This window comes from Cupressus sempervirens, chromosome 4 (assembly GCF_028749045.1).
Source record: "Cupressus sempervirens isolate cs-2001-9-10 chromosome 4, ASM2874904v1, whole genome shotgun sequence".
Lineage (NCBI taxonomy): Eukaryota > Viridiplantae > Streptophyta > Pinopsida > Cupressales > Cupressaceae > Cupressus > Cupressus sempervirens.
Window position 1 is genome coordinate 526,062,020 of NC_143121.1, and position 25,080 is coordinate 526,087,099.

The following is a 25,080-nucleotide window of genomic DNA, read 5'->3' on the forward strand; positions in this document are numbered from 1 at the left end:
TGTCTCCACAACAGTTAAAGTGCATCCTAGACTAGTTTAAAATTGCATTCATATAATTGATCTATCGTGTCTGAATTATTAAAATTGTTTATAGCTTAAGTGTATTGAACTTTATAAAGTTGTACATTTTCAACTTATAATATTGACTCTGATTGCCCATTTAATTAAGCACTGGTCTTTTATTCTTGATTCATAATCCATATGCTAGCAACTATTTCATTTCTTTCCATTGAAGAAATAATATATCCATCTATTGCATTAATCTATAATTATTCTTTATTTAAAACATTATCACATTTGTACAATCATTTATTCACAAATCGCAAAGTTTGAAGTTTTCAATAATTCTTGCCATTTTGAAAGCTTTTGTTGTATTCGCTTCTAACCAATCTGCTTTAAGCATCTTGGATTTAAGGTTGTTGTCCAAGATTCGATACACCTACCTCGATTTTACAGAGCCGGAAGCGTACGGGATTTGGATCGCATTGATCAATCCCGTTAAATTGGCCTTAACCAGTTGGATATCCCAGCATCAAGCAGGCAAGGCTCGTAGGATTCCAATCTGCAATTTTAGGAACCAACAACAGTCACGTAGCTCACGCCTAGTCCGAGTGGGGGGCACCTCTTTGAGGACTAGACCCCCTCTCTTTTCTGCTGGCAAAGTTGGAAAGAGGAAGATGTAATTGTATTCATGTATTAACTATTTAGTATTTACTTGTAGACTTCTAGTTTGATAGAAACTATTTAATATTTCACTTCCTGCCATCAACAATCCTCATGAGAATGCGATTTTGTACCCACAATGCATTTATATATATCTAAACTCTGCTTGTTTCTTTCGAGTTCTCTTTAATTGACTCATCAAATGAATCTTCTCATTGAAATTTGACCCAAAAATAGTATTTTTTACTAAATTTTAGCCCTTTTTTTAGGTTCACGAGTTTTTTTTTAAATTGGCTGATTTTTTCCAGAATAAACTTTTAGGGGCTTGGTGAGTTCTTGGCTTTGGTGAGTTTTCCAACTATGCTTATACTAACTACCAAAAACATTATTTTATAATCCTTTGAACCTTCATTAAAAGGTCTCGATAATTTAATCGATTTTATCTCTAGCTCTCCCTCATCTTCATTGTTATCATATCAGTGGTAAATGTTTTTGGTTTCCGTCAAAATTAGGTGCAACGTGAATGCTCAAATGGAGGCACACAATAATTGGCAAATATGTGTTCTTCGCAGATGGTCCAAAGAAGTGAAGAATAAAAACAGGAGGAAACAAACACAAGACTTGAGATAATTGATAGAATCTTCCTTGTTTCATGTTGATTGACTTGTGTAGATGGGCCGAAGTGGTTTCGAACATTTCCTTCGCTCTATTCTCCTTTGGCTGTCGAAATCTTCTTTGCTTAGTGATAACTCGTTGTTCGATGAAGGCCAATGCTTGAATAGTTTGATAGCTCAAGATATAGAGATGCCCTTAATCTTTATTATGCTATTGATCTAATTCAGCGTTGAATCATTCTTGCCGCTACACCTTCTATTTGTCGATCTACGTACTTATTTCTTCACCCGTCATTGAATACCATCAATTCCTGAATCTTTCGTCATTCACCTCCTATCCCCTTTCTACCTTAACTATACCATGGCTCATGGATTGCTATTGCTATGAATAACCATATCTCTCTAATAATTTGGGCGTTGTCTTCCACAATCTGATGTGCGATAAACCATCTTTTATTTCCAACATTGTTGAACTACGTGTCTCTTACAATATTTTCCTTAGGGCTCATTTGCACAACAAAATATTTGGATATTCATCTCCTTTAAGAGACTCGAATCTACTCCACATACCAGCTGTTACTAGGGAATTTTCTCAAGAGTTATGATATCATTTCACTGTGTACCAACTCCAAACATGTTTTACTAATGACTCCTAGCTGATATAAATAGAACATTTCTTTTCAAAAAAAATATGAATTTCTTTAATGTTCACCGTTTTCATACTTATGTATTTGATCAACTTTGATATGCTTGTTGTTCTCAAACTTATTGTTGAAAGTTATCATATGTCTCATTTAGAATTAAGTCATCAGTCAATCTTCTATTTGCCCTTTCCGATTGTCTAACACAGATCACACTTCAGCATACTTTGATTGGTAATCACTGACTATCAAGGATCACTTGTACATAAGTAAACTTCTTCTTTGTTCCATCGTAATTTGATGATTTGTGTGGCCTTCCTACAACATGGATAATGATTACTTTGTTCCAACCTCACCATCTATCAAGCCATTGTATTGTCCTTGTCATTAATGGTTTGTTGTTGCTTCTCTATTCATTCTTTCTTTAATTCTTTGTGAACCACTTACAACTGCCCTACTCACGACTTTTAATACTTTGAAGCATATGTTTGAATATAAGTAGTGAATAAGATCTAAAGGTTCTCCCTTTAGTATGATATGTGGGATTCTAAATTTTGCCAAATTTAGAGTTCCATCACATTTGATGCCACCTCAAGATTGCTAAAGAGCCTGCTAACGCCTTCTTATACCCACTAGCAACCTCAAGATCTTTGTATGGTGCCACTCTACCAAGAATAGAAAGTATCTCACCACTATAATACCTAGAGAAAGCGCATCTGATAGGAGGTATAAAGGTGTAGTCATCTTGTTCCAACGATGTAGAACAATTTTCTCCACCTTTTTTGTAGAAAGTTTCCTCAGGAGCTTGATCTCTCCTCTATATGACCTGGGATGTCAAAAGATGTTCATGTAAGTTATCTTGATATAGTGTTAATTAAATTAAAAATCAAAATCTCTCAATAAACAAGGATAAAATATTGTATAAAAATTTAAACTTACCATTTTCACACTCTCTAGCATGGAATCCATGGCATCATATGTCCCTCAAACAAGGCTCATTAGTGTCAACATACCGAAGCATAAACATGATGGGCTCAATGAATTCTAATACATATTCCACCCTATTCCAAAAATCATCACTCAAGATCTAATCTCTTACATTTTTAGCCCTTGTTGTATCGGCTTGGTTCCATCCACCCCATTGGTTGGTTGCTAATAACCATTTGGGACAATGCTTGCTTCACCCTCACAAGTCATCAAAGGACAAATATGTGTGAAGCAAACCTTGTTTCAGCAACCTATTACCATGTTAATTCAAATTGCAAGTTAATAACATATTTCAAATATGTAAACAACACAAAAAACATTTTAGTCAATTATGTAAAGTATGATACAAAATGATAAATAAAATTAAATAAAATTAAAAATTTACCTTCAATTATTCCAAGCAGGAGATAGTTCTGAAAATTGCTTGCGACATATGGTGCTTTGTCACAAACATTTGCATCCCCTCACCCTCCTCATACACTTTTTCACCCATTCAGTTTGGGTGCCAATTGCTTTCATCACCAAGTGCATGGTGTCCAAAAGATACGATCATATCGTGCTTCTACCAAAGCACCTATAGCCCTACAAACTTCAGCATCGTTCGTTATTACTTGCAAAATATTATCAACTCCCACAAACTCTATGGACTCAATCAAAAGTCCAGCAATGAAATCTGCATCCTTTACCTACCCTTCATAATCAACTGCCCTCAAAAATATTGCCCCCTTGGGAGAGACAACAATCACATTTATTAATGGATAGTTTTTGCAATCTTCCCATCCATCAGAGACAACACTCACCCCCATTTGGATCCAAGAATCTCTTATTCGTTTGAGAAGGGTTTCTACATTCTTTCTCTCATTGCGCAATATGGTGGTTCTCAACTTTTTATATCCAAGGCCTCGGTAACCATGAGGTACTTAAGTTATTGCTTGCACCATCTCTCTCCAATAAAGTGATCTCACTAGATTGAATGGAACACAATTCGTAAAGAGGCAATGCCCAACCTTTAGGTCAGCAATTTCTCTCAATTTATTTTAAAATGCGTTATCTAATGGGCCCCTCTTAGGGGATGGGGGTGTTTTTATTTCTTCTACATCCATAGAAAGGGTAGGTAGGAAGGGATGTTGTCTAGTGGGTGTTTGAGAGGGTGGTGTTGGTGGTTTTTGCTTTGTTCTATCTTTTTCCCCCTTTGTCTATCAGCCACTTCTTGTTCTTTCAACATGCCTGCTATTTGAGAAGCCGACAACCCCTTCCTATCTCCGCCTAGAGGCCCCTCACACATGCTAATTCCTTGACCCGCAGGGCCCATGAAATGATGTTTAATTCAATGATATGAGCTTCTATATTGGGTTTAGCAAAAATTGCATTTCCATTTATACCCTCCCCCTCCAACACATTGTTTGATTCTTGTTGTATACTTCCACAAATGAGAACTTTAATCAATTTTAAATCTTTAGGATCACTCCCCACGAATTGAACTCTGACTACTCATCCTTGCAATCTATGACAAAAATAAAATAAAAATATTTCAAAACTTATACAAATGCTCGATAAAATTTTAGAACAATAAAAAAACTTAAACAAACTATCAAAGAAGCAAAGGGAAGGATCAAATGCATACCTAGAATACTCAACACTGATTTATTGGAAAGATTTGAGACTCCACAAACAATCTTTACAACCTTCCCTTCAAATTTGAAAAATGGCCACACCTAAATGTGAGAGCAAAATGAGAAAGCAAATGAGAGATTAGATTAATGAAATGTTTCTTATTAGGCTTCTTTTAGTGTTGCAGACAATAAAATATTTAAAAATTTTGTTTTCTATTTTTAAAGTCACTTTTTTGGCCCCATGGGCCACGGCTCTGCGTGTGTCCTCCTGGGTCCCCCTGGATTTGCCCAAGTTTGTTGCGGGTCCGGGTAGGGTCCTTGTTGGGAATTATGGGTCTGTCCGACCGTGAACCCAGGCAAACCCACGATCTCCAACACGGACCCTGCCCGGGCCCACAAAGGACTCGAGCTCGAATCCAAACCCGAACGAATCTGGACTTGGTCCCGAGCTTCAAGGTTCGAACCTGACTTCCCAGGCAATATATTAATGTCACATCTTCATTTTATAATATAAAATATTTCAAAGGTACGAGTGATATAATTTTCAAATAAACCCGATAACAAGTTTATTAAATATTTTATCAGACAATGTGTATATGCTTCCCTGATCATTTTTAGCGAATAAAATTTCATTAAGGTGACATATATCTTTGTAAAGACGATTAAAGGGCCTTAGTGGAAATATCTTAATTCACTATAGTCACAAATTGCATTAAAATATTAAAGGATAGAGTATATTTTCAAAGACAGAACTTTGAGGCGAAAAACTAATGGAAGGGATAAACCTTTTATATTATTTGAAAGCTTATTTTCCAAAAGGCTAAAATATTGGGAAATATTAACATTAAACAAATAATCTCACCTAAAAATGAAATACTTAAGGATGAATTAAAAGAATATTTTTGGCAAAAGGAAATATATTCTTACCCTTTGTAAAGGTGATATATTAGGGTAAACTTTTATTTTTAACTAAAATGATGATATATTTTTCCAAATAAAATATTCACAAAATATGATTTTATGCAAACATTTCCCAAAGTAACGACTCAGGATTAATTGAATATTTAATTTAGTAAGAGTAATTGCAACAATACAAATTTAAAGTACAATTCATACAGATGCCCTTGAGGTGATGGTCATGTTTCTAATAGCAAGTTATTACAATTGTCTCTAAGGTTGTACATAGGATCACTTGATTGAATTAGTAAGAACACAATAGGAGACAATGGCACTAGCCTAGAGTGGATATAAGATAGGTTAATCAAGCATTTCCAAAGCAATTCCATTTAATATTTATATTTCACAATCAAAGCACTATTTCATTTGAAGCATTCACAGGCAAACAATTCAAAGTTTTCAGCATTTATTTAAGTTGTAATTTGATCATTCTTGAGAACCACTTGCCATCTTGAGAAATCACCTAAAATTCCATATACTGTGATCTGCTATAAAAAGCCTCCAACAAAATTTTAGGTTGATGGATAGGTGGACCCACCAAGGTCCTGCAAAGACTAAAGTGCAGGGGAATAGGATCTTCAATAATCATTCCCGTTAGTAGGCCAAGTTGAGTTGGAAGATCCCAGAATTCAAGGAAGCTCATTAAATTTCCAACCAGTCAATTTGGGCACCAACAAATTGGTGACTCTACTGGGAAGAGTTGCAGAATAGACCTAAGCGTTTCTAATCTCATACCAGTGAGGGTGTTAAATTCTATTTTATTTGCTAAAGCATTTTGTTACATCCCAATTTTCGAACAAATTTAAAATGTTATTATAGCCGTTGAGGTTCACATGAAGTCAATTGACAGTTAAATTTGTTATAATCCTACAAAATGGTAAGATGGTTAGTCGTTATAATTTCATATGAAGATAACATGCTAGTTGATTATTTATCACGAATTCATGGAATTGAAAAGGCGGTTAGCCGTTATGATTATTTATGATTAATAACTTCGTATGATTTAACCGCAGAGAATTTTCTTGTAGGGAGCACATCAAAAGGGTGGAAACATTGTCAGAAAAAAATTGGGCACAAGAGCATCACCATCATTGAGCAAATGGGTATGAATCGTGAATCACCATGGTTGACGACCTAATGACCGCATAATAGGATACACACATTAGACGTGCATGAGCTATTAAATAAACATTTAAAACATTAATCATTTTAACTTAATTAATGCGTACTTCAAATGGCTTTTGGTTGACTTTTTCACCACATCATTATAATACATATTTATGTACGTACATAGATATAAATTAAAGGTGACATCATAATATTATCTTTTTACAAGATTTTATCTATTTAATACGTACATTTAAAATGCATGTACAAGAAGATAAAATAAATCTTCCAAGATGAAACATGTATTTAGATATACATATTTAAAAGGTACGACCTAGGATAAACATTACTATGTGCCATCTTAATAAGATATATTTACGTGCAAGTAAATAAATATGTTTATAATATTCTTTTGATTTATAAGCTTCAAGTTCTTTTCCATATTTATTCAACTCTTTTCTTGAAACCGAAATACACACTTGGCATATTATAACAGCATCCAAGAAGGCAAAACATTTTTTTAAGAGTTACGGCTTCTTGGAAGCTTAGAGAAATTGAATGCCTTTACATATATTTGGGAGCCATGAGAAACCGAAGAACAGGAATCGAATTCTCCCTCCTCACGATATACCTCTGCATATTTTGTTCCGTTGTTCCCTTTCCTTATTACCAGTTTGTTGGAAGTCGTGATTCATAGTCACACTGAGATTATGTTCGGAATTTCCCTCGTGAAGGTACTAGTTGATAGCGTTCAGCCAAGGCTGTTTTTATCTTCAGAAATTTCCCACAAGTTATGTAATCAACTTCCCATACCCGAAAGAAATATAATGTTGTTTTTATCACTTAATACTACATTTGTACTTTCAACAGAAAGGCATATATCCATAAAATATTGTACTTCATCTTTGTTCAGTATCACCGAATAGGTTCTTAGTGAGTCAGTTATTCCCATGCTGAGTCGAGACAAAATGTTCATAACAAGTTTATACATGGAGGAAACTTTGGATTTAACCATGGAGGAAATTGGGTTTAACCATGGAGGAAACTTTGTAGTTAAGCGCGCTCAGGCTAGAGTAGTACTAGGATGGGTGACCTCCCAGGAAGTCCCGGTGCTTCACCCCTGTGAGCATCACCTAGATACAGTGAGTGCTAAGTGTTCCATTCATTCTCATGAGAGATGGATTCATGTTGAATCACTACTCATGAAACATGGGTCAATGAGTTTGACTCAAAATCACACAGTTAAATCCTGATAGCAATATCACAATTTGACTTGCTGTCGAAATTATCTCCTACTTATCAACTGATGAGCTTAAGGGGCTTTCTAATGAATAGTTCAAAAGGCACAACACTTGGTGAAGGTTTTGCAAATGGGGTTGCAAGCTTTGTGTTTAACCATGGAGGAAACTCCATAGTTAAGCATGCTTAGGCTAGAGTAGTACTGGGATGGGTGACCTCCCAGGAAGTCCTAGTGCTTCACCCCTGTGAGCATCACCTAGATCCAATGAGTGCTAAGTGTTCCATTTATTCTCATGAGAGATGGATTCTTGTTGAATCATTACTCATGAAATGGGTCAATGAATTTGACTCAAAATCACACAGTTAAATCCTGATAGCAATATCACAAGTTTATACATCTTTATTTTACTGTTGTTAGTCAGAATCGATGGGTAATTTATGCAAGTCATAAGATGATATTCTCAAACCATAGAAGCTATGACATACTAAAACATGTGATATTCATACATTAGTTGAGGATCAGCAAAATGAGTTGGTTTACTCTAATATTTAAACACCTGGGACTTACCCAGCTGTATGGCCAAGGAAAAGGGTGAAGAGATGAGATTTGCATTAATGTGAAACAGAATCAGATGTGACATAACAATAGATATTATTCTTAAAAGGATCATTTAATAGCTCATGCATGTCCAATTTATTCTATGTTGTCAAGTCTAGTGGTGTGATTAAACAATAGGATGCTCAGTGGCAGACAAAGTGTTCCATGTCTATTCCAAGTAAGGAGGGCCTTTCTAATTAGAGAAAGTGTGGGGATAAATTTGAGGTCCGCGATTGCGAGGTTAAGCCCCTGACAATGTTTCCCCTCTTCACAAAATGACAAGACGTGTATCAGATAAAGATAAGTTGAGCATTCAAACATTTATTGGTAACAGGTATTTTTACTTTTATGGTATTTATACAAGTAGAAAATATGATGGATTAATTTATATCGTTGAATTCAATTATTTCCTTTGATGTAAGCAACATTTCTCGTCAATGTAATTGGTAACCAATTAGATTGGATGATCTTCCAACTTAATATGGAATATATCTATAGGATTGTTATTTCAGTCTTTCATTTATAAGAATAATGATTATGAGCATCCCTTCTAATCTTGTGTTACTGCCATAGTTAGCAATAGGAAGAAAAGAAATGAAACAGAGTTATCTGACACCCCAAATGATACAATAACATCTAATGCCCTAAATGATACAGTGGTATCTGACACCTCAAATGATACAGTGGTATCTGATGCCTTAGATGATCCAATGGTAATTGATGCCCTAATTAACATAATGGTATGTGATGCCCTAAATGATCCATTGATAATAGATACCCTAATTGATACAATGGTATGTGATGCCCTAAATGATCCAATGGTAATCGATGCCCTAAGTGATATAGTGGTACTTGATGGTAATCGTCATTTGATTTTGATATAGTGGTATTGGATGGTAATCGTCATTTGATCCTAAGTGGTATTTGTGGAATAACCTGGGTGTTTGCAGAAGCATTCCTAGATTGATTTCGATTTCGAATTCCATGGTATGTAGATTTTTAATTTCCATAGTAAATTCACTGATGGTGTTTTCAATTGTTAGTTATGAAATTTTCGTTTAACTAATTGTAACCGTTAATCTCATTCACTTGAATGTAAATGATATAACTGTCTTCCTATGAAAATGAAGTAATAGTTGTATTTCCTTAATATGTTAGTTGTTAGTTAAGACCCAAAAAAAGTGGTTATTACACAAATGCCCCCATGTTCCTTGGGGTTTGCAAGCACATACCCACAAGGAACTTGAACATCTAGAGCACTCTGTAGACTTTCTTGAGCACTCACATGCACACATGGCGACACTCAACACTAAACACTACTACTTAAAACATAGATGCGCAATTTTACCCCGAAACAAACAAATTTTTATCTCTTAGCCTATTTCTTTCTGGCTCAAAGAGTAGTTGGGTTTTTGGAAGGCAATCAATCGAAGAGTGCCAAAGGAGCAAAGATGACTTGCATAAAGGAGATCTAATCATCTACGCATTTTGTCCTATTCTTAGTCTTTTACCAAATATTTTCAAGTTTTGGATTAATGTAAAAACAACTTTTGAGGGGACCCAAAACCCCATACAAAAATTAACTATTGATAGTCATTAAGTCCAGAGTATCAAACCATCAAACAGCTCAAATTTTACAAGGACCTAAAACCTCAAAGATGATACATTACAAATCAAATCAAAATCTCCGAAGGGAAACACCAAAAAACTGCTAGAAAAACCAAGACTAGAAAACACAACCAAGACCGGAGACCAAAAACAACACAAGCAACAAACAAAAAGAAAAAAAAACAACACCACATTAACAAGCTCCTTCACCATTTTGGCCAAGTTCTTCCCAAGCCTCGCAATCTCTTCAATTGACTCCCTAGCCATGGAAGTCAAACCTGCTTCAATAGCCTTATTCATGCTTTGCCTAGTTCGCTTACTGGAACCACCATGTAAAGAAGCAGCCACAGGGGAAACAATCTCATCCGCACTTCTCTTTCCCAAACTAGCCGCAACAGCACATAGGCTGGAACTAACCATATTCATGCTCTACTCGTTTTTGAGAAGCTATCAAAGTTTGGCCTCATAGTCCAAGAGCTTTCTTGGAATGTCCCCCACCTTGTTCTCTAGGTCCATTTGTTTTTCTCAGCTTCCAGATTGGCCTGAAGATCCCTAACATTCCTCTTCAGTGAACTTATCTCATTGTATATCCAAGCATCAACCATGAGGAAGACATCAGCCCACATTTTTGCTTTATGGAGAAATTCAAGATTTCCCTCACGCTCTTCTCCATCCATCTCATCCAGTTCATCATAGGAATAGTTATGGTTCTCCTTGCCTTGATCAATTTTAAAATGTTCAAGCCAAAAAATTTCAAGTTATTGATGACTTTTTTCCTTGTTTTCAATTAAAAAGTCAAGCTTTTTTATTTTTCTAGACAAAAAATAAAGCATGCTTCACTAATTGTTATAATGGTTTTTGGTGTTCACTTCAAAGTTTCATTAGTTTGCACATTTTGTAGACTTCCATTTATTTATTTATTTATTTAAAATTGTATAATTAATATACCAACAAAATCAAATTGCAAAAGTGAGTAAAAACACTAGTTGTGGATGAAAGCAAACAAATTAAAATTGATAAGGCATCTCCTTTATAGAAATACACTACAATGCTTTTAAAAACTTGCAAAAAGTGGGGCATTGGGAAAGAGATCAGAGCATGCAAACGACAAACTAGGAAGGCATCGTCAAACGAAAAACTCATGGCATACATTAGAGAACAAGAAGAAGCTGATGTTGAGACTGAAATATAGAAACTAAGATCTCATCCTTTAGGAAAGAAAAAATCAATGACTCCACCTACAGATTCAATGACAAGGCATTTCAAAATAAAGCAAAAAACATTGAAGGGGTAAAAGTTGCACATTGCAGTTACACCACTAATCTTGCTTCCAAATTGGTGAGATCACCATATTAATAGGAAATAGTGGCAGCAATTATCAATGCAACTTTTCATTTCACAGACCCTAAGTATGAAAAGGTGTGCACCACATTATGGGCAAAAAAATTATGGAGACATCACACAAACCAAGTAGGGTTTGTGGATTAAAATAGGAGTTTACCATACTTTATTTACTATTATTTGAGTTTCTATGAAAGGAACAATGTTGTTTAGGGCAGAAAATTGTGAGGGGCAAATCATATATGCAAAATTCATTTTAAAATCCTCATTCAATAATTAAAGATGGTGTCCAAATCATTATAGACAACGTGAAAAATGGAAGGGTTCCAGATGTTTTGGTAGAGGAAAGATATGAACACATTTGTTAGACATCATGCCACACTCTTAACTTAGTTGTGCAAAGCAATTGACATGCTTCAATATATTTTGGTTTTTTTCAACCGGTTAAGGTTTCATTCGAACTCTCTATTTATGTGGCAATTTGAAAAACTCATTGTAGATCCTTGCTGGCTTCTTCGAGACCTCAATCGGGTCCTTGTCATATTTTCCAAGGTATTTCATTTTCCATGCCTCAAACTTTGTGCCACCAGAAATTTATTTTGATTTCAAATACCTTCTGGATTTTTTAAAATCTCTTCTGCGTCTTTCGATTTATCAGGATCAGCCAGAATTTTTTCTCAAAATTCATGACAGCCATACTTCATAATTGTTTTAAAGTCTATACGTGCATTTTTTTGCATTGGGATTTCAGTTGAGCCTTCAAAGGATTACCTTGCAGATTTTTGTTTCGAACTTAGATTGACCATTAAGAGAGGGTATTAGAATTAAATCTCTCTATTTTTGTTTTTCTTTTGTAGAATTATTTCTATTTCTAATTATCACTCTTCTTCTATGTTTCCATATTCTCTCTATTCAAATATGGAAACTTTTTCTCACTCTTCTTCTATGTTTCCATATTCTCTCCATGTTCAACACTCTCTTTCTCTATTCAGAATGTTTCTATTTCTCTCTTTGTTTATTATAAAAACATTCTTGTGTTTACTTCTATATATAGATCATTTATGACATTTCTTTAATAACACATTCATTATTTTACCATAATATATATGTACATACATACATACACATATAGTCTACCAATATTTTGTGATTGCATATATAATCTATGTATCCTTTATTATAAGGATAGTAAGTAAACTATGTAATCATTTATTTATTAAAATCTCCTATAAAGATCACAGAGGACCTCAATAAGGACAGCAAATACGTATTCCCCTTCTAAGTAGCCTAGCTCATGCTAAACAGACAAGAGCTCCTGCCACGTGAGACTAAAAGGTTGAGGTTTGGATGCTCCGCACTCTTGGGCTTCGCTGTGGAGAATTTAGAGCGCCTTATTGTAGAGTTGTGATTGGGGAAGCAGATACATATTCCCCTTCTGAGTAGCCCACCTCATGCTGGATGGACAAGGACTCCTGCCACTTGGGGTTAAGGAGTCAAATTATATACTTTGCGTTCCCAAGCTTAGTTCTGGTAAATTTAGTACCCTATAACATGTTGCTTCTCCAAATCCTATTATGGTTGATTATGGAAGTTGAACTACTGATGCTTAGCTTCTTAAGTTCAAGAGCTATTACATGATTTACTCAAAAATGATTGAGATGAATACTAAAATATAGGCATTTATATGTTATGCTAACCCTTACCGAAATGTTTGATAGAAATAGTTGATCTTCCGAATTATATTACATATGTTATCCAACATGATAGCAGAAACTATTCCAAGGTTTATCTTACTAGAGACATTTTATCAGTAAAGTTATAATTCTAATTACAATAAACCATTTGTTTTAATTGAACTTGTGATTCTAGGCAAAAAATTAGGGCAATCCCAAAAAGGGGCATTAGAGCAATTTGTAAAGAAATATGGTTGCGCAATAGAAACCCTCACAAAACTTTTGAAAAACAATCCTTTTTAATGGAATGAGGCAACTAACGCAACATTTGAGATACTAATGGTGGATGTCTACTGCCCTAGTTCTAGCCAATCTAGACCTCAACAAGACTTTATTTGTGGAGTGTGATGTTTGACTAGCATGGTATAGTAGTTTTCATGCAGAGGGCACATGATATTGCTTTTGAAAGTTTTTGATTGAAGAGTAAGAATGAACTCAAGCCTATTTATGAATATGAAATAACCTGTTGCTTGCAATATAAGAGAAAACTTGGAGAGCAAGAAATGTCTTGTAACATCTTAATAGATCAAATAGTTATTAATATTTTCGAGTCACCTTAATCTATTTATATTACATACTGGCTTTATTAAAATTCTATAAGGCTCTATAAATATTCATGTCCAATCAAAATATCAGGAAATATGTATATTTCCTCTAATATTTACAATTTTAGTTTGCAAATATGTAAATATGTATAACTTTTAAATGGTTTTCGTATGAAGAAATCCAACTCCCTAAAAGATAATTGCTGAATCTGGAAATCCCAAACCAAAATCAAAACCAGATCTACTCACTTAAGACTAGACAATGGTGTTATTACTTTCTTTGTTCAAACACGAAATTTATTAGATTATTCAGAATCCTACAGCTTCCTAATATCCTATACATGACTATTAACTGTTTATATTTATAATATATATTACCAACCCAAGGAGATGAATCCCATTATAAATGAAAAGTACATGATACAGCAATAATAGTGCAATTTTTGGAAACGTGCAGTTTGCCATAAATCCAACATTACAAAATGAGCACAAACTTTAAAATGTTATAAATCACCTGCACAAGGACCTCTCTTTGACCATGCATAAAAGCTGCACTGTTACCACAAAGGAAAGAGATAGATGTTAATTCCATGAAGCTAAAATTCCTTCAGGATCTATCCTACTCTCTATTTAAACACTAGTATAGACATTTGAGGAACATGTGACCACAGATAAATCAGTCTATGAAAGCTATATACAAAATAGGGTTGGATAAATCTTACGGGATGATAGATGATGCAAAGGCGCCCATTTGTGAATGCTGCCATTGGCGATACCTACGAATTTGTACATTTATTATATCTCCATCCGCAATAGACTCTGCTGCACGGGCAATAAAGTCCATCCGAAGTGTCCCATCTGCATCACGACTTGCTGCACTTGGCTTATAATTTAAATAGTTCTCCTGAAGAAATTTGCAACAGCCATTGAATAGATAAAATATTCTCACTCAAACTGATATTGACATCTTCAAATTCTGGAATATTTAATAAACTCTATTACTAAGTATTTTTCTTTCACCTCTATGTTGCATGTTGAAGAAGAGACATTCTAAACGTGAATCAAAAAAATTCTCATCATCCATACAAGCAAGCTATGTATTTCATTTATGTCTTACTATTAAACAAAATTTTAAAAACGAGGAAAGAGAGTTGAAAGAACCTGAACAATAAGAGGAATGAGATCTGGATCTGACATGCAAAGATCCATTCTTTCATCAAGTCTTAGCCTTCCTCCTTCATATCCAAGCAACCTAGACACCTCAAATATAGCATTACAATCAACAACCCCCAACTATATAGCACACTATTTTCAGCAAGATTTCCTTTATGACCATCTCATATTGTCTGTCTTCAGAATGCATTCCTAACGAAATCAAAAAGATATTCAACTGAGCATAGAGGTGGGCATAAGATCAATATGTACAAATTTGTATCGAATGCAGCAAGCAATAAAAAGTTTTCCATGGTATAAAATAAAAGTTGAATTGAAAACCCCAACAGAAACTAAACTTTTCCACATGCTCATATTTGCTATGTTGAATGTTACTATGCAGAATTCTCAATGCGGTGTACCCCAACAATGATGCCAGGTGGAACTCGTGTGAATTGGACATAAGAGATACTACTCAGTGTGCATCTAAGTTGAATGATACCTCATAAGGAAATTTGACAAGAAAAGGAAAGTCCTAGAACCCTATCAAGCTATTGTGACTGGGTGGTAAATGCAGTGTGTAGGTTAATATTATGCTCGAGAACTGGCCATCTGCTTGTATCCAAAGGCTGAAGGATTCACCATAAACCTTCATTTATCATACCAATAAATATCTTCCTAATATCTCCCTCTAATGTTCATTTAATTTCCACCCAGTATTTCTCACTAATTTTCTAACTTAACTTTGTATAGCACTTTTGAAAATATGGCTTTTGCATTATCTTTTGTTTGTCAATACATTTATCTAGTATCTACCATCCATGCTATGAACATGTTCTCTGATGTTAGAATACCAGCATTTGTGCCGAGAGGAGCTGCAAAGGTTACGCTGATAGTAAACAATATGCCATGTAAAACATTAAAGAGTAGAAATCAAACAATAGAATTCAAGATATTATTTTTTTATTTGATAATTTTAATATATAGGATAATATGTAGAAATATAGGAGAATATATATTTTTGGTTTCCCACTATAAAAATTTAGATGTTATTTGAGGTCACAATTCAATTTACTAGTGAAAATTATTTATAGTAGTCCACAATCAACATAACAAATAAAAATGGAATGTGTAAATCTCATAAGTTTCATAAGAATGTGGCACATGGCAAAATTCTCTCCAAACTACCAATTCTTAATCCTTCACAGCATTTACTGGGATAGCTATAGAAAGCAATTTGTTTTAGATAATTGATGACAATGGGAAACAGATGGTAACAAAAAAAATGTTTATCTTGGATATTTCCTTACATTCTGTTACATCCCAAGTTTTTGCTTAGTTAAAAATGTTGGTTATAGCCATTGAGACTTCAAACGAAATTTAGTTGATTAGTTAAATTGTTATTTAATTTTTTATTACATGTGAAAATGAAGTGTTAGTTGTTCATTATGGTTTCAATTAAAATTGAGGAGTTGGTTAATCGTTATGTTTCTTGAGAAATTGAAATAATGGTTTTTCATATGATGTTATATGAATGGCAAGTGGATTAGCTAATATTATTATTTGACTTTGAATAAAACAATTTGGAAATATGTTATTACCTTGATAAACTTCTTTTGCAAGAATGCAATGAAGGGGGGAAAGCATTGCCAAAAAAGGAAAGGGCATGAGGGCACCACCTACCATTGTGCTAACAGGTATGGGTCCTAAACCACCTTGGTCAAGAAAAAACTGGACTAGGCAAGCAAGGGTTTACCAAGTGATCACCATGAGCTAACAGGTCAACGCACCTAATAAAATATTAAAATAATCAAGCTAAGAACAATTTGTTACCTTTATAGTTTGGGATGCTCTCAAAGCTTCCTCTTATGATAATACCATGATACCTACATGTACATACATATCTACATATATATATATACAAATTCATATATGACGTACATGAACATATAAGCTTACTTAAAATATGATGTATACATGAGTAATATATTTAAAATATTAAATACATATACGTATATGTGTATATGCACATACAAGTAAAGGGGGATACAAGATGGTATCTTTATATTAACCATAGTAACGAGACTCGCTGCGAGTTGGGCGAGTCGTCTGAGTCAGCGAGTCAAGTTACCTCAACCGGGTCAAAATGACCCCCTGACCCTGGCTCGGCGGGTCAACTCAGCTGACTCGCCTGACTCGCTTGACTCGACTAACTTGCCTAGGTGACTCGGCTGATTTTTATTTTTTTTGCCTTTGTAGTTACATGATCAATATATGTACGTATGTGATCAAATTACCTTCTATTTTATTCAAGAATGGGTGCATGGAATTAATTTAAATCCAAAAAATCTCTAAAGTTCAAGGGTTTTATCACTTTGCCGAGTCATAGGCGAGTCCGAGCCAGGTCACGAATCAAGTTACCCTTGTCGAGTCCGAACTAGATCCAAGTCTCGTTACTTTGAGATTAACACATTAAGAGCGAATTCCACCTTTGGGCAATGTCATAAATTTATTATTTTGTGCCACCAACACTTTATATATTTTTCAGCAGCCTATGATGATATTGTGTTTAGTCAACCATTTGTATTATCAGTATCCTTTTAATGACTCTTGAATGTAACTCTTAATTCCGCCACCTTTCCTCCATCTTGCTCGTAACTCCTGTATCAAGCATGCATTCCAAAGGGCGAGCTTTCTCTAATCGGTGATTGCCTTCATAGCATTGGACACTCCCATATCCTGAGATTTATGTGCTAGTGTTTCATTACCATCTACGAATTCATTTGCCATCTGCGTTTCATTGCCACCTGCATATTCATTTTGCTTTTTACGTTTCATTGTTATTTGTGTTTGCATTCGCATTGTTCATATCAGTAAATTACATTCATATGTGTCGTTGAGATATACCTGCAAATTGCATCCTTCCGTGATCAATTTCTATCTATGATTGCTCCATTTTGCTGATTGTTTCCTATCTGCAATCGAAAGAGCCCTATTCTCTTATAGTCAAGGAGTTGTGTTAGGAATTCCAAGCAACCACTAGAAATTGACGGTGAAAATATCACTACTTACAAAGCCAAGTCGTGCATTATTTTCTGACTTCATCTTTCATTTTTACTTTATAAAAAGCTCAGAAATTCTAGTTTGAGATCTGAAGGAAAATGTCTAAAAGGAAATTAGGTGGACTAGGTCCGACTTGGATTTCTTGATTTCATAAGTCTGGTTGTTTATGCAATGAAAAGGGGTCTGAGTTTATCTATTGTAACTGTTACGATTAGTCCTTTCGGATCTTAAATTAAATCAAAAAGATTTCCAATTTTGTGCACTACTTATATAGGGCCGTCATCTATATGTCTCTAAGAGAAGAGAAGGTACTCTCATAGTATTAAGGAAACTGTTATGAAATACTATGAACTTCTTTTCATAAATGTCTAATATAAGCTCAGGCTGGGCAGAAAGTTTGATAGTGATTAACAGAGCTTGTTCAAGGATATGGACAGCCACACTGAGATTCATCAAAGAAGACCAGCAAGGTCAAGATGAGGAGTGTGGGCTGATAACAAATGATCAGTGGGTTATACCTGCAAGATAAGAGAAAGAATTCAGTAAATTATTTAAAAATTAATGAACATAAGTAAAACATAATAAACTGGGTTAGCTCATGGTGATCAAATGGTATATTTCTTGTTGTCAAGTAGGGTGGTGGGTGATCAGGCACATAGTGTCCATGTAAATCCCTTGTCAGGATAGGATTAGTGGCTCATGATTGCTGCTACGACCACTAGAGATCAGGATATCTTACAGTTGGAAGGATAGGTTGATGAAAGGTAATCACAGCCTAGCGAGCTGTGAGTTGACACTCTACACCTGAATGCTCAGTGGCAAGACAAGGGTGTCCCATGCCTAATCCCAGGTAGCAAGGGTCTTTCTCAATTTAAATTGTATGGGGATACTTAAGGGTCTGCAGTTGGGAGGTTAAATCCCTAACAAAGCTTCTCCTCTCCACCAAATGCCAAGACTTGTACAAGACAGAAATATGATCTGCATTCAAGTTATCTTCATTTAACAGGTATTTTACTTTTATGGTCTTTCAAATTCAGTTAAAGATATGTTTAGATGGTTAATATTGTTAAAGTAGTTGCTCTCTTTTCAATTGACTAGGATTCAGTTAATCTGTTATAACCGTTGATCTCTTTCATTTCAAAATGTGAAGTAGTTGTAATAACTGTCTTTCATGTGATTATGAAAAGTAATGTATCTTTTATTTATATTTAAATTGTTATTGAAAAATAGCTTGTTCCACCACCTATTTGCATTTATAGAGTAACCTCCATTAAACATTATCCATGTTCTAAGACTCGGTACATGCTTATGTTGTTATATTCAACATTTATGTAACACAATTAGAATGTTTGGTTGGACTTGAACAAAGCTCATAAGTTTGTTAATATACATGTAATGTCCCTCTTGGGATAATCTTAATTTTGCCCTAGAATCACAGTTTGATAAAGGATGACTACACAATTGTTTCTTTACTTATTCGATTTAGATCCCAATACCTGTATAATCTCCTTAAATCTGCTCTCAATCTCTGCTCTAATCTGCTTTTGAATTCAGAATGATATTCAATGACAATTGCTACAAGTTTCTGATTCTGAAATGTGAATGTTGCTTAGTGATTCAATGATGTTTTTTTCTGCAGGATTGTTTTTACTTCAATGATTCTTAATCCCCAAATGCTGCCTTTCAATCTTATAAAATTAATTCTCATTATTGTTCAATTAAATGAATGGAATTCTTGTTTATCTATGGCAATTGATTTTGTTTTCTGATGTTTCATTCTACTTCAAAGAAATTCCCCCTTCTTTAATATCCTTCAATACAAGGGAAAGATCACGACTCTTCAATAGTTTACCCCTTTGGAAGAGTCACAACAAATTCTGTCCAAAACACAACAATATTTTACTTTTATCTTAATTTCTAGGAAATTACTGCCTTTTGATATTAATTAAAATCACTATTTTAGATTAATTACTGCCCCTTGAAAATATTCTACCAAAATTTTATTTAAATATCATTAGCTTCCTTAATATGTCTTCACTAATATCAAATCATTGTCTTTTAAGCATTCATTGTTCTTAATATAATGTCTGCTTATTACGAATGCCATTTCCCAAATCCGATGTAGCATCATATTGTTTAATGCAAAGGAACCAAATCTGACACTGTCCAAATATACTCTGTGAGTTGTCAACTGGAGGTAGTGACTTTCTTAAGGAGAAATGAAATCAGCTTTTAATGTTCTCATGAAATATTTCATCAGCAAACCATTACTGACAATCTGAAGCCTAGTGGATCCCAGATAGGGAACCAAATCTGACATTGCTCAAACATCCTCAGTGGGTTGGCAACTGGAGGCAGTGATTTACTTACAATCTTAGTGGATCCCAAATGCTGGTACAAAGCTTATAATAAATGCTCTACAAAAATGAAATATTTTAACCAAATAAGTAACAAGGCCGTTATCCTCAATTCAACAGGACATGACATTCAAAAGGTCCTTATTATACTTTACATTGCTTGTTGAACCTCAGAATTATTTTCCATGCATTCGTAAAGAGTAGTTGCTTGCCACTCCCTTGCCTTCAATGTTTTATACATCCTTTAAACCTGAATAATCATGATCACCATCTCTTCAACATCTTATTTGAGACTCCGGAAATACTTGGGCATGAATTTTATCTCCCTCAGAAACATTGTATTGTAATACTGCTAAAACTTGAAACATCTCCTCTTGGGACTGGTGCAAGGCACAATAGCCAGCGTGGAGGTTGGAATCGCTGATATGAAGCAACCATCTGTCCAACATTTAGTATGTATTGTAAATTTGTAAGGACCTGAATGGTATAAATGACCAACTTGGGTTTTGAAGTCCAACACTAGTTGCGTTACAAGGGTCATGTAGAATCTACATACAACCTTCCTCCAAATACCCTGAAAGTTAAAAAAGGCATTTAAAAGCACTTCTAATGCCCCCAAAAGAACATTTCTTATATGAAACCATGTTTCAAGAACAAGAAAGACTCGATGCAGAACAACGACTTGCGCTTGAATCTACTGCTTATGTTGTTGTATATGTAATGTCCCTTCCTAAGACAGCTTGTGAATTTACATTGATCACCCTGCAAATTAGCGGCACTAGACTCCATTACTTGAAATCATCATCATTCCTATGAATCACAATCTATTATCTCTCCTTAAACGTTCTGGGCTATAAATTGATAGAGAAATATGTATTTATAATAAATTAATAATAATAATATGAAAAGAAAATTATTTGTGGATCTGATTGAACAGCTAGATAAATGCTCAATGATTTGATCTATACATCCATACGTAGTGCAATTTATAATAGAAATGTATACCTGCTATGCTCATTTGATAATCTATATCTGGAATAGTGGTTCGGAGATGATTATTTACTCTCTCAGCAATCACAGGACTGTTTCTTAATGGATAGTTATTGATTTTGTTTTCTACTGAGATCCCCCCTTCCTATTCTGCTAATCTAATGAGTACCAAATATATTTTCTTATTTCTCCTCCTTCAACTGAAATCCTTCCTGTTCGATCATGTCCAGAAATTGATGCCTAAATTCAATATATATATCTCACAAACTCCAGGGTTGCACCCCATGCATGTCCACAGACGGATCTCTTCCTAAATTTCGCCTCTTTAAGAATATCGGTTTATCTTCTTATACTAATACCATTGACGTTTGATTGTTCTTAGTCGTCGTTTTCTAAAATTAACTAATCGCATTGATTCATTATTATTCTTTCTTAATATGAATCCTTTCTCATCAATCAATCTGTAATGATCCTCCAGAATTGTCTCTCTGAAGACAAATTTATATATATATATATATATATATACTAATTAGTTTATATTAGTTTATGGACTAATACTTAATAAAGAATCTTTGAATAAATAATAAGAAGTACGAATAACATAATAATAGTTTGTGAATAGAATAATAAAGTATTATTAATTAATAAGTCAGTTTTGGAATTTTACGGGATTTGCAACTAAATATCATCTTTTAAAAGCTAGTAAGGAGAAGGAAGACGACAGGCTTGATTGGAGATAACTTATAAGTTGCAGACGACATGTATTTTGAATTTCTTTCGTCGGGACTTCCTGACCTAGAGTAAGTAAAGTTTTAATGTAGAGTTCTATACTCCTGAGCGTTGCAAGTATTGTTATTGCAGTGGGATTCACACAGAATCATCTTATTCCCAGCATCAATCAAATTGAGAATTATAAGTCATTGAAGTGACAAGTATTGGCATATGTAGATAGATAAAATTGGAAAACATCAACGAAGGAAGGTTGGGGCTTGGAATCCTGGAGAACTTTACAGAATTACTAATGATTGTTACATCAGTCCATGCCAGCAAATAATCTTAACGGGTGCATCTCTGGAAAAAGACACGGAGACGATATTGTATATATACAGCGTCAGTTGTATCAGAACCCAATATTGTCTAAATCTGGTGGCTGTTGTATCATAGAAAAACATAAGGACATTATATTGTTTTACCAGGCAGTAATTGCAATTATTTTTAGCAGAAAAAGGTTAATCAGGCATGGCAGAATTATTCATTTGATGATAAAGAAATACTGTGCCACCGTGGGACAAGTGGCAGGGTCTATTGCCATCATTCCTTAATCGTACAGACAACGAGTGCAGACCTGGCAAGGAGGTAAAACAGAGGTAACTGCAGACCGGAACCGAAGAAATATTATTCCAGAACATGATTCCAAGCACATGTCTATTTGAATTTATAATAATTAACTTTCAGCATTATGTGCATAACAGTTGTGTAAATAAATTCAACACATATATTGCATTCAGGGTTCAATTTAGAACACTTGATATTGTTCTTCAGTTGAATTAAATTAAATCTGTGTTCAGAATTTGTAATTGTGTTTAAATAATCATTCGGACTTACATTCAGAAATAGATTTATAAACCTGGAATTTTGCATTGGTATCAGGGCCTTCATTCCTGCCAGCCTGTGGGGAAAAATCACATAGTCCAGACATATGCAAAAAGGACATTATAATTTCCGTAATACCTGAGTCAAACAAAACAGGGATCCTAACAGTTCAATCGAGTCATCTAGTTCATCCATTCAGGTTGATATTGAAGATGGTCATACAAAAACAAACGAAGAAATAAATTTTGGAACAAAATAATAACATGGGGGAAGCAAATAATACTAGGGAACTTATAGCAGCATTGCTTAGGAGCCAAAAAGATATGCAGAACAATGTTAATCGTATGACTAATTTGATGACTCAGTTTATGACCCACAATCGTAATCAAAATCAGAATAATGCAGGGAGAAATGGTGGTCGCGAAGATCATTCAGTAAATAACCAGCCAGACGGTTCTACAACCTCAAGGCCTTCCATGCCTACTTTCACTCCTAGGAATTTACAGCCTGAAAGAGAGCCTTCCTACATTGAATTACAAGAAGAAATATACCAAGATTGGTTACAGTCAGGGGATAACTTTTAGAGAATACTTGGATGTCAGGATGAAACATAGGTCTAAACGACAGAGGGGTTATAATAATGAATTGCAGAGAAAGATTGGTAAAATGTCCATTCCTTATTTTTGTGGGTCAAGGAAAGCATCAACTAGAGCTTGGGTGCAAAAATTTGACACATATTTCCAATTGAATCCTATGATGGAAGACGAAGCAATCAAATATGCAGCTTTACATTTAGCAGGGGTTGCACATGAGTGTTGGCACCATGGACAAATAACACTGGGTCATGATCAGATCAGCACATATGCTACCTTCACTGAGAGACTCATTGACGGGTTTGATTCTAAGGATCCTGAACTCCATCTTAAGGATTTAACTCAACTTAGACAAACAGAAACTGTGGAACAATACATTTCTGAATTTGAGAAGTTAGCAGTCCTAGTAACTGAGATTACTAAGAGACAAAAAATTGTTATATTCATTGATGGGTTATCCGATGCACTTAAAGAATGGATCAAATTGCTAAAACCCTCTTCGTTGCAGGTTCGCATTAAAAAAGTAAGAGAATTGGAGCCTTCTTCTAAGGGAAAACGTTTAACACGGGACCACCACCAAAACCAGATAATGACATAAAACCTTTCATGAACGACACACCTTTCCGAAATAAATTGGATAAAGAAGAACAAGATGAACTTCGGAGAAAAATTGTATGCTTCAATTGTAAAGAAGCCTAGGCACCAGGTCATAGATGTTTGGGTAAAAGGAAAATACATTATATTGAAGTAGTATCAAACAATGAAGAAGAGGAAAATATAGACCCAAACCCAGAACCTAGCCAGAAGTCCACCACAGAACATACCCAAGAATAAACAAGGAAAGGTTGTAATAGCATCCATGACAGGAACTCCACTTTATAATGTTTTCAAAGTAAAAGGACTATTACAGGGTCAGCGGATAATTGTTATGTTGGATAGTGGATCTATACATAATTTCATTGATACTGCACTAGTTAAGAAACGTGGTTTACATATAGTGGAACATGAGGAATTTGATGTTTAGGTTGCAAGTGGCACTAATGTACTCAGCACACATAAAGTTCCACAATTAAGTATTGCTCTTGGTAATTATACAGTAACAGGTGATTTTTATCTGGTTGATTTGGCTAATACTAATGTTATTTTGAGAATTCAATGGATGGAGACTTTGGATAAATATTAACCGAGTTTCAAGCGCCTCGAGTTTTCTTTCAAAGTTGATGAGAAAAAGGTAATTCTCAGGGGAATGTAAATGGTGGACCTAGGGTTGTCTCTACTAACAGGATGGAGACTATTTTTCATCATGGTGATGTTGCCTGGTCAACACAATGTTTTATTTCCACCAAGGTAATAGGATTTGAATCTAAACATTATCATGATGATTTGTTGCAGATTTTAGATTCACATAGTTTGGTTTTCAATGATATACCCCCAGGAGTACCTCAGGATAGAGGTTTTAAACATACTATTGAATTAGAAGAAGGAGCAAAGTCAATCATCACTACTACATACACACATCCTAAGGCATTCAGAGATGAAATAGATAAGGCTATTAAGGAGTTGTTAGGTATGGGACATATCAGGCCCAGTTCATCAAGTCCTTTTGCTTCATCCGCAATGTTGGTTAAAAAGAAAGATGGGACTCTATGCATGTGTACAGATTACGGTGCCCTCAATAAAAAGACT

The 25,080-nt window shown here is 34.7% G+C and overlaps 1 protein-coding gene across 1 annotated transcript in view; it reads right to left on the bottom strand.

Annotated features, from left to right (window-relative positions):
- The window catches only part of RFC1 (replication factor C1), a 128,440-nt gene that overhangs the window by 14,287 nt on the left and 89,073 nt on the right, over positions 1-25,080 (bottom strand). Inside the window, exons 14-16 of the mRNA XM_089825784.1 lie at positions 14,808-14,898; positions 14,369-14,550; positions 14,161-14,200 (exon numbers count right to left, since the gene is read on the bottom strand). Coding sequence (XP_089681910.1) covers positions 14,161-14,200; positions 14,369-14,550; positions 14,808-14,898 — 313 coding nt within the window. The remainder of the gene's footprint in view (positions 1-14,160; positions 14,201-14,368; positions 14,551-14,807; positions 14,899-25,080) is intronic.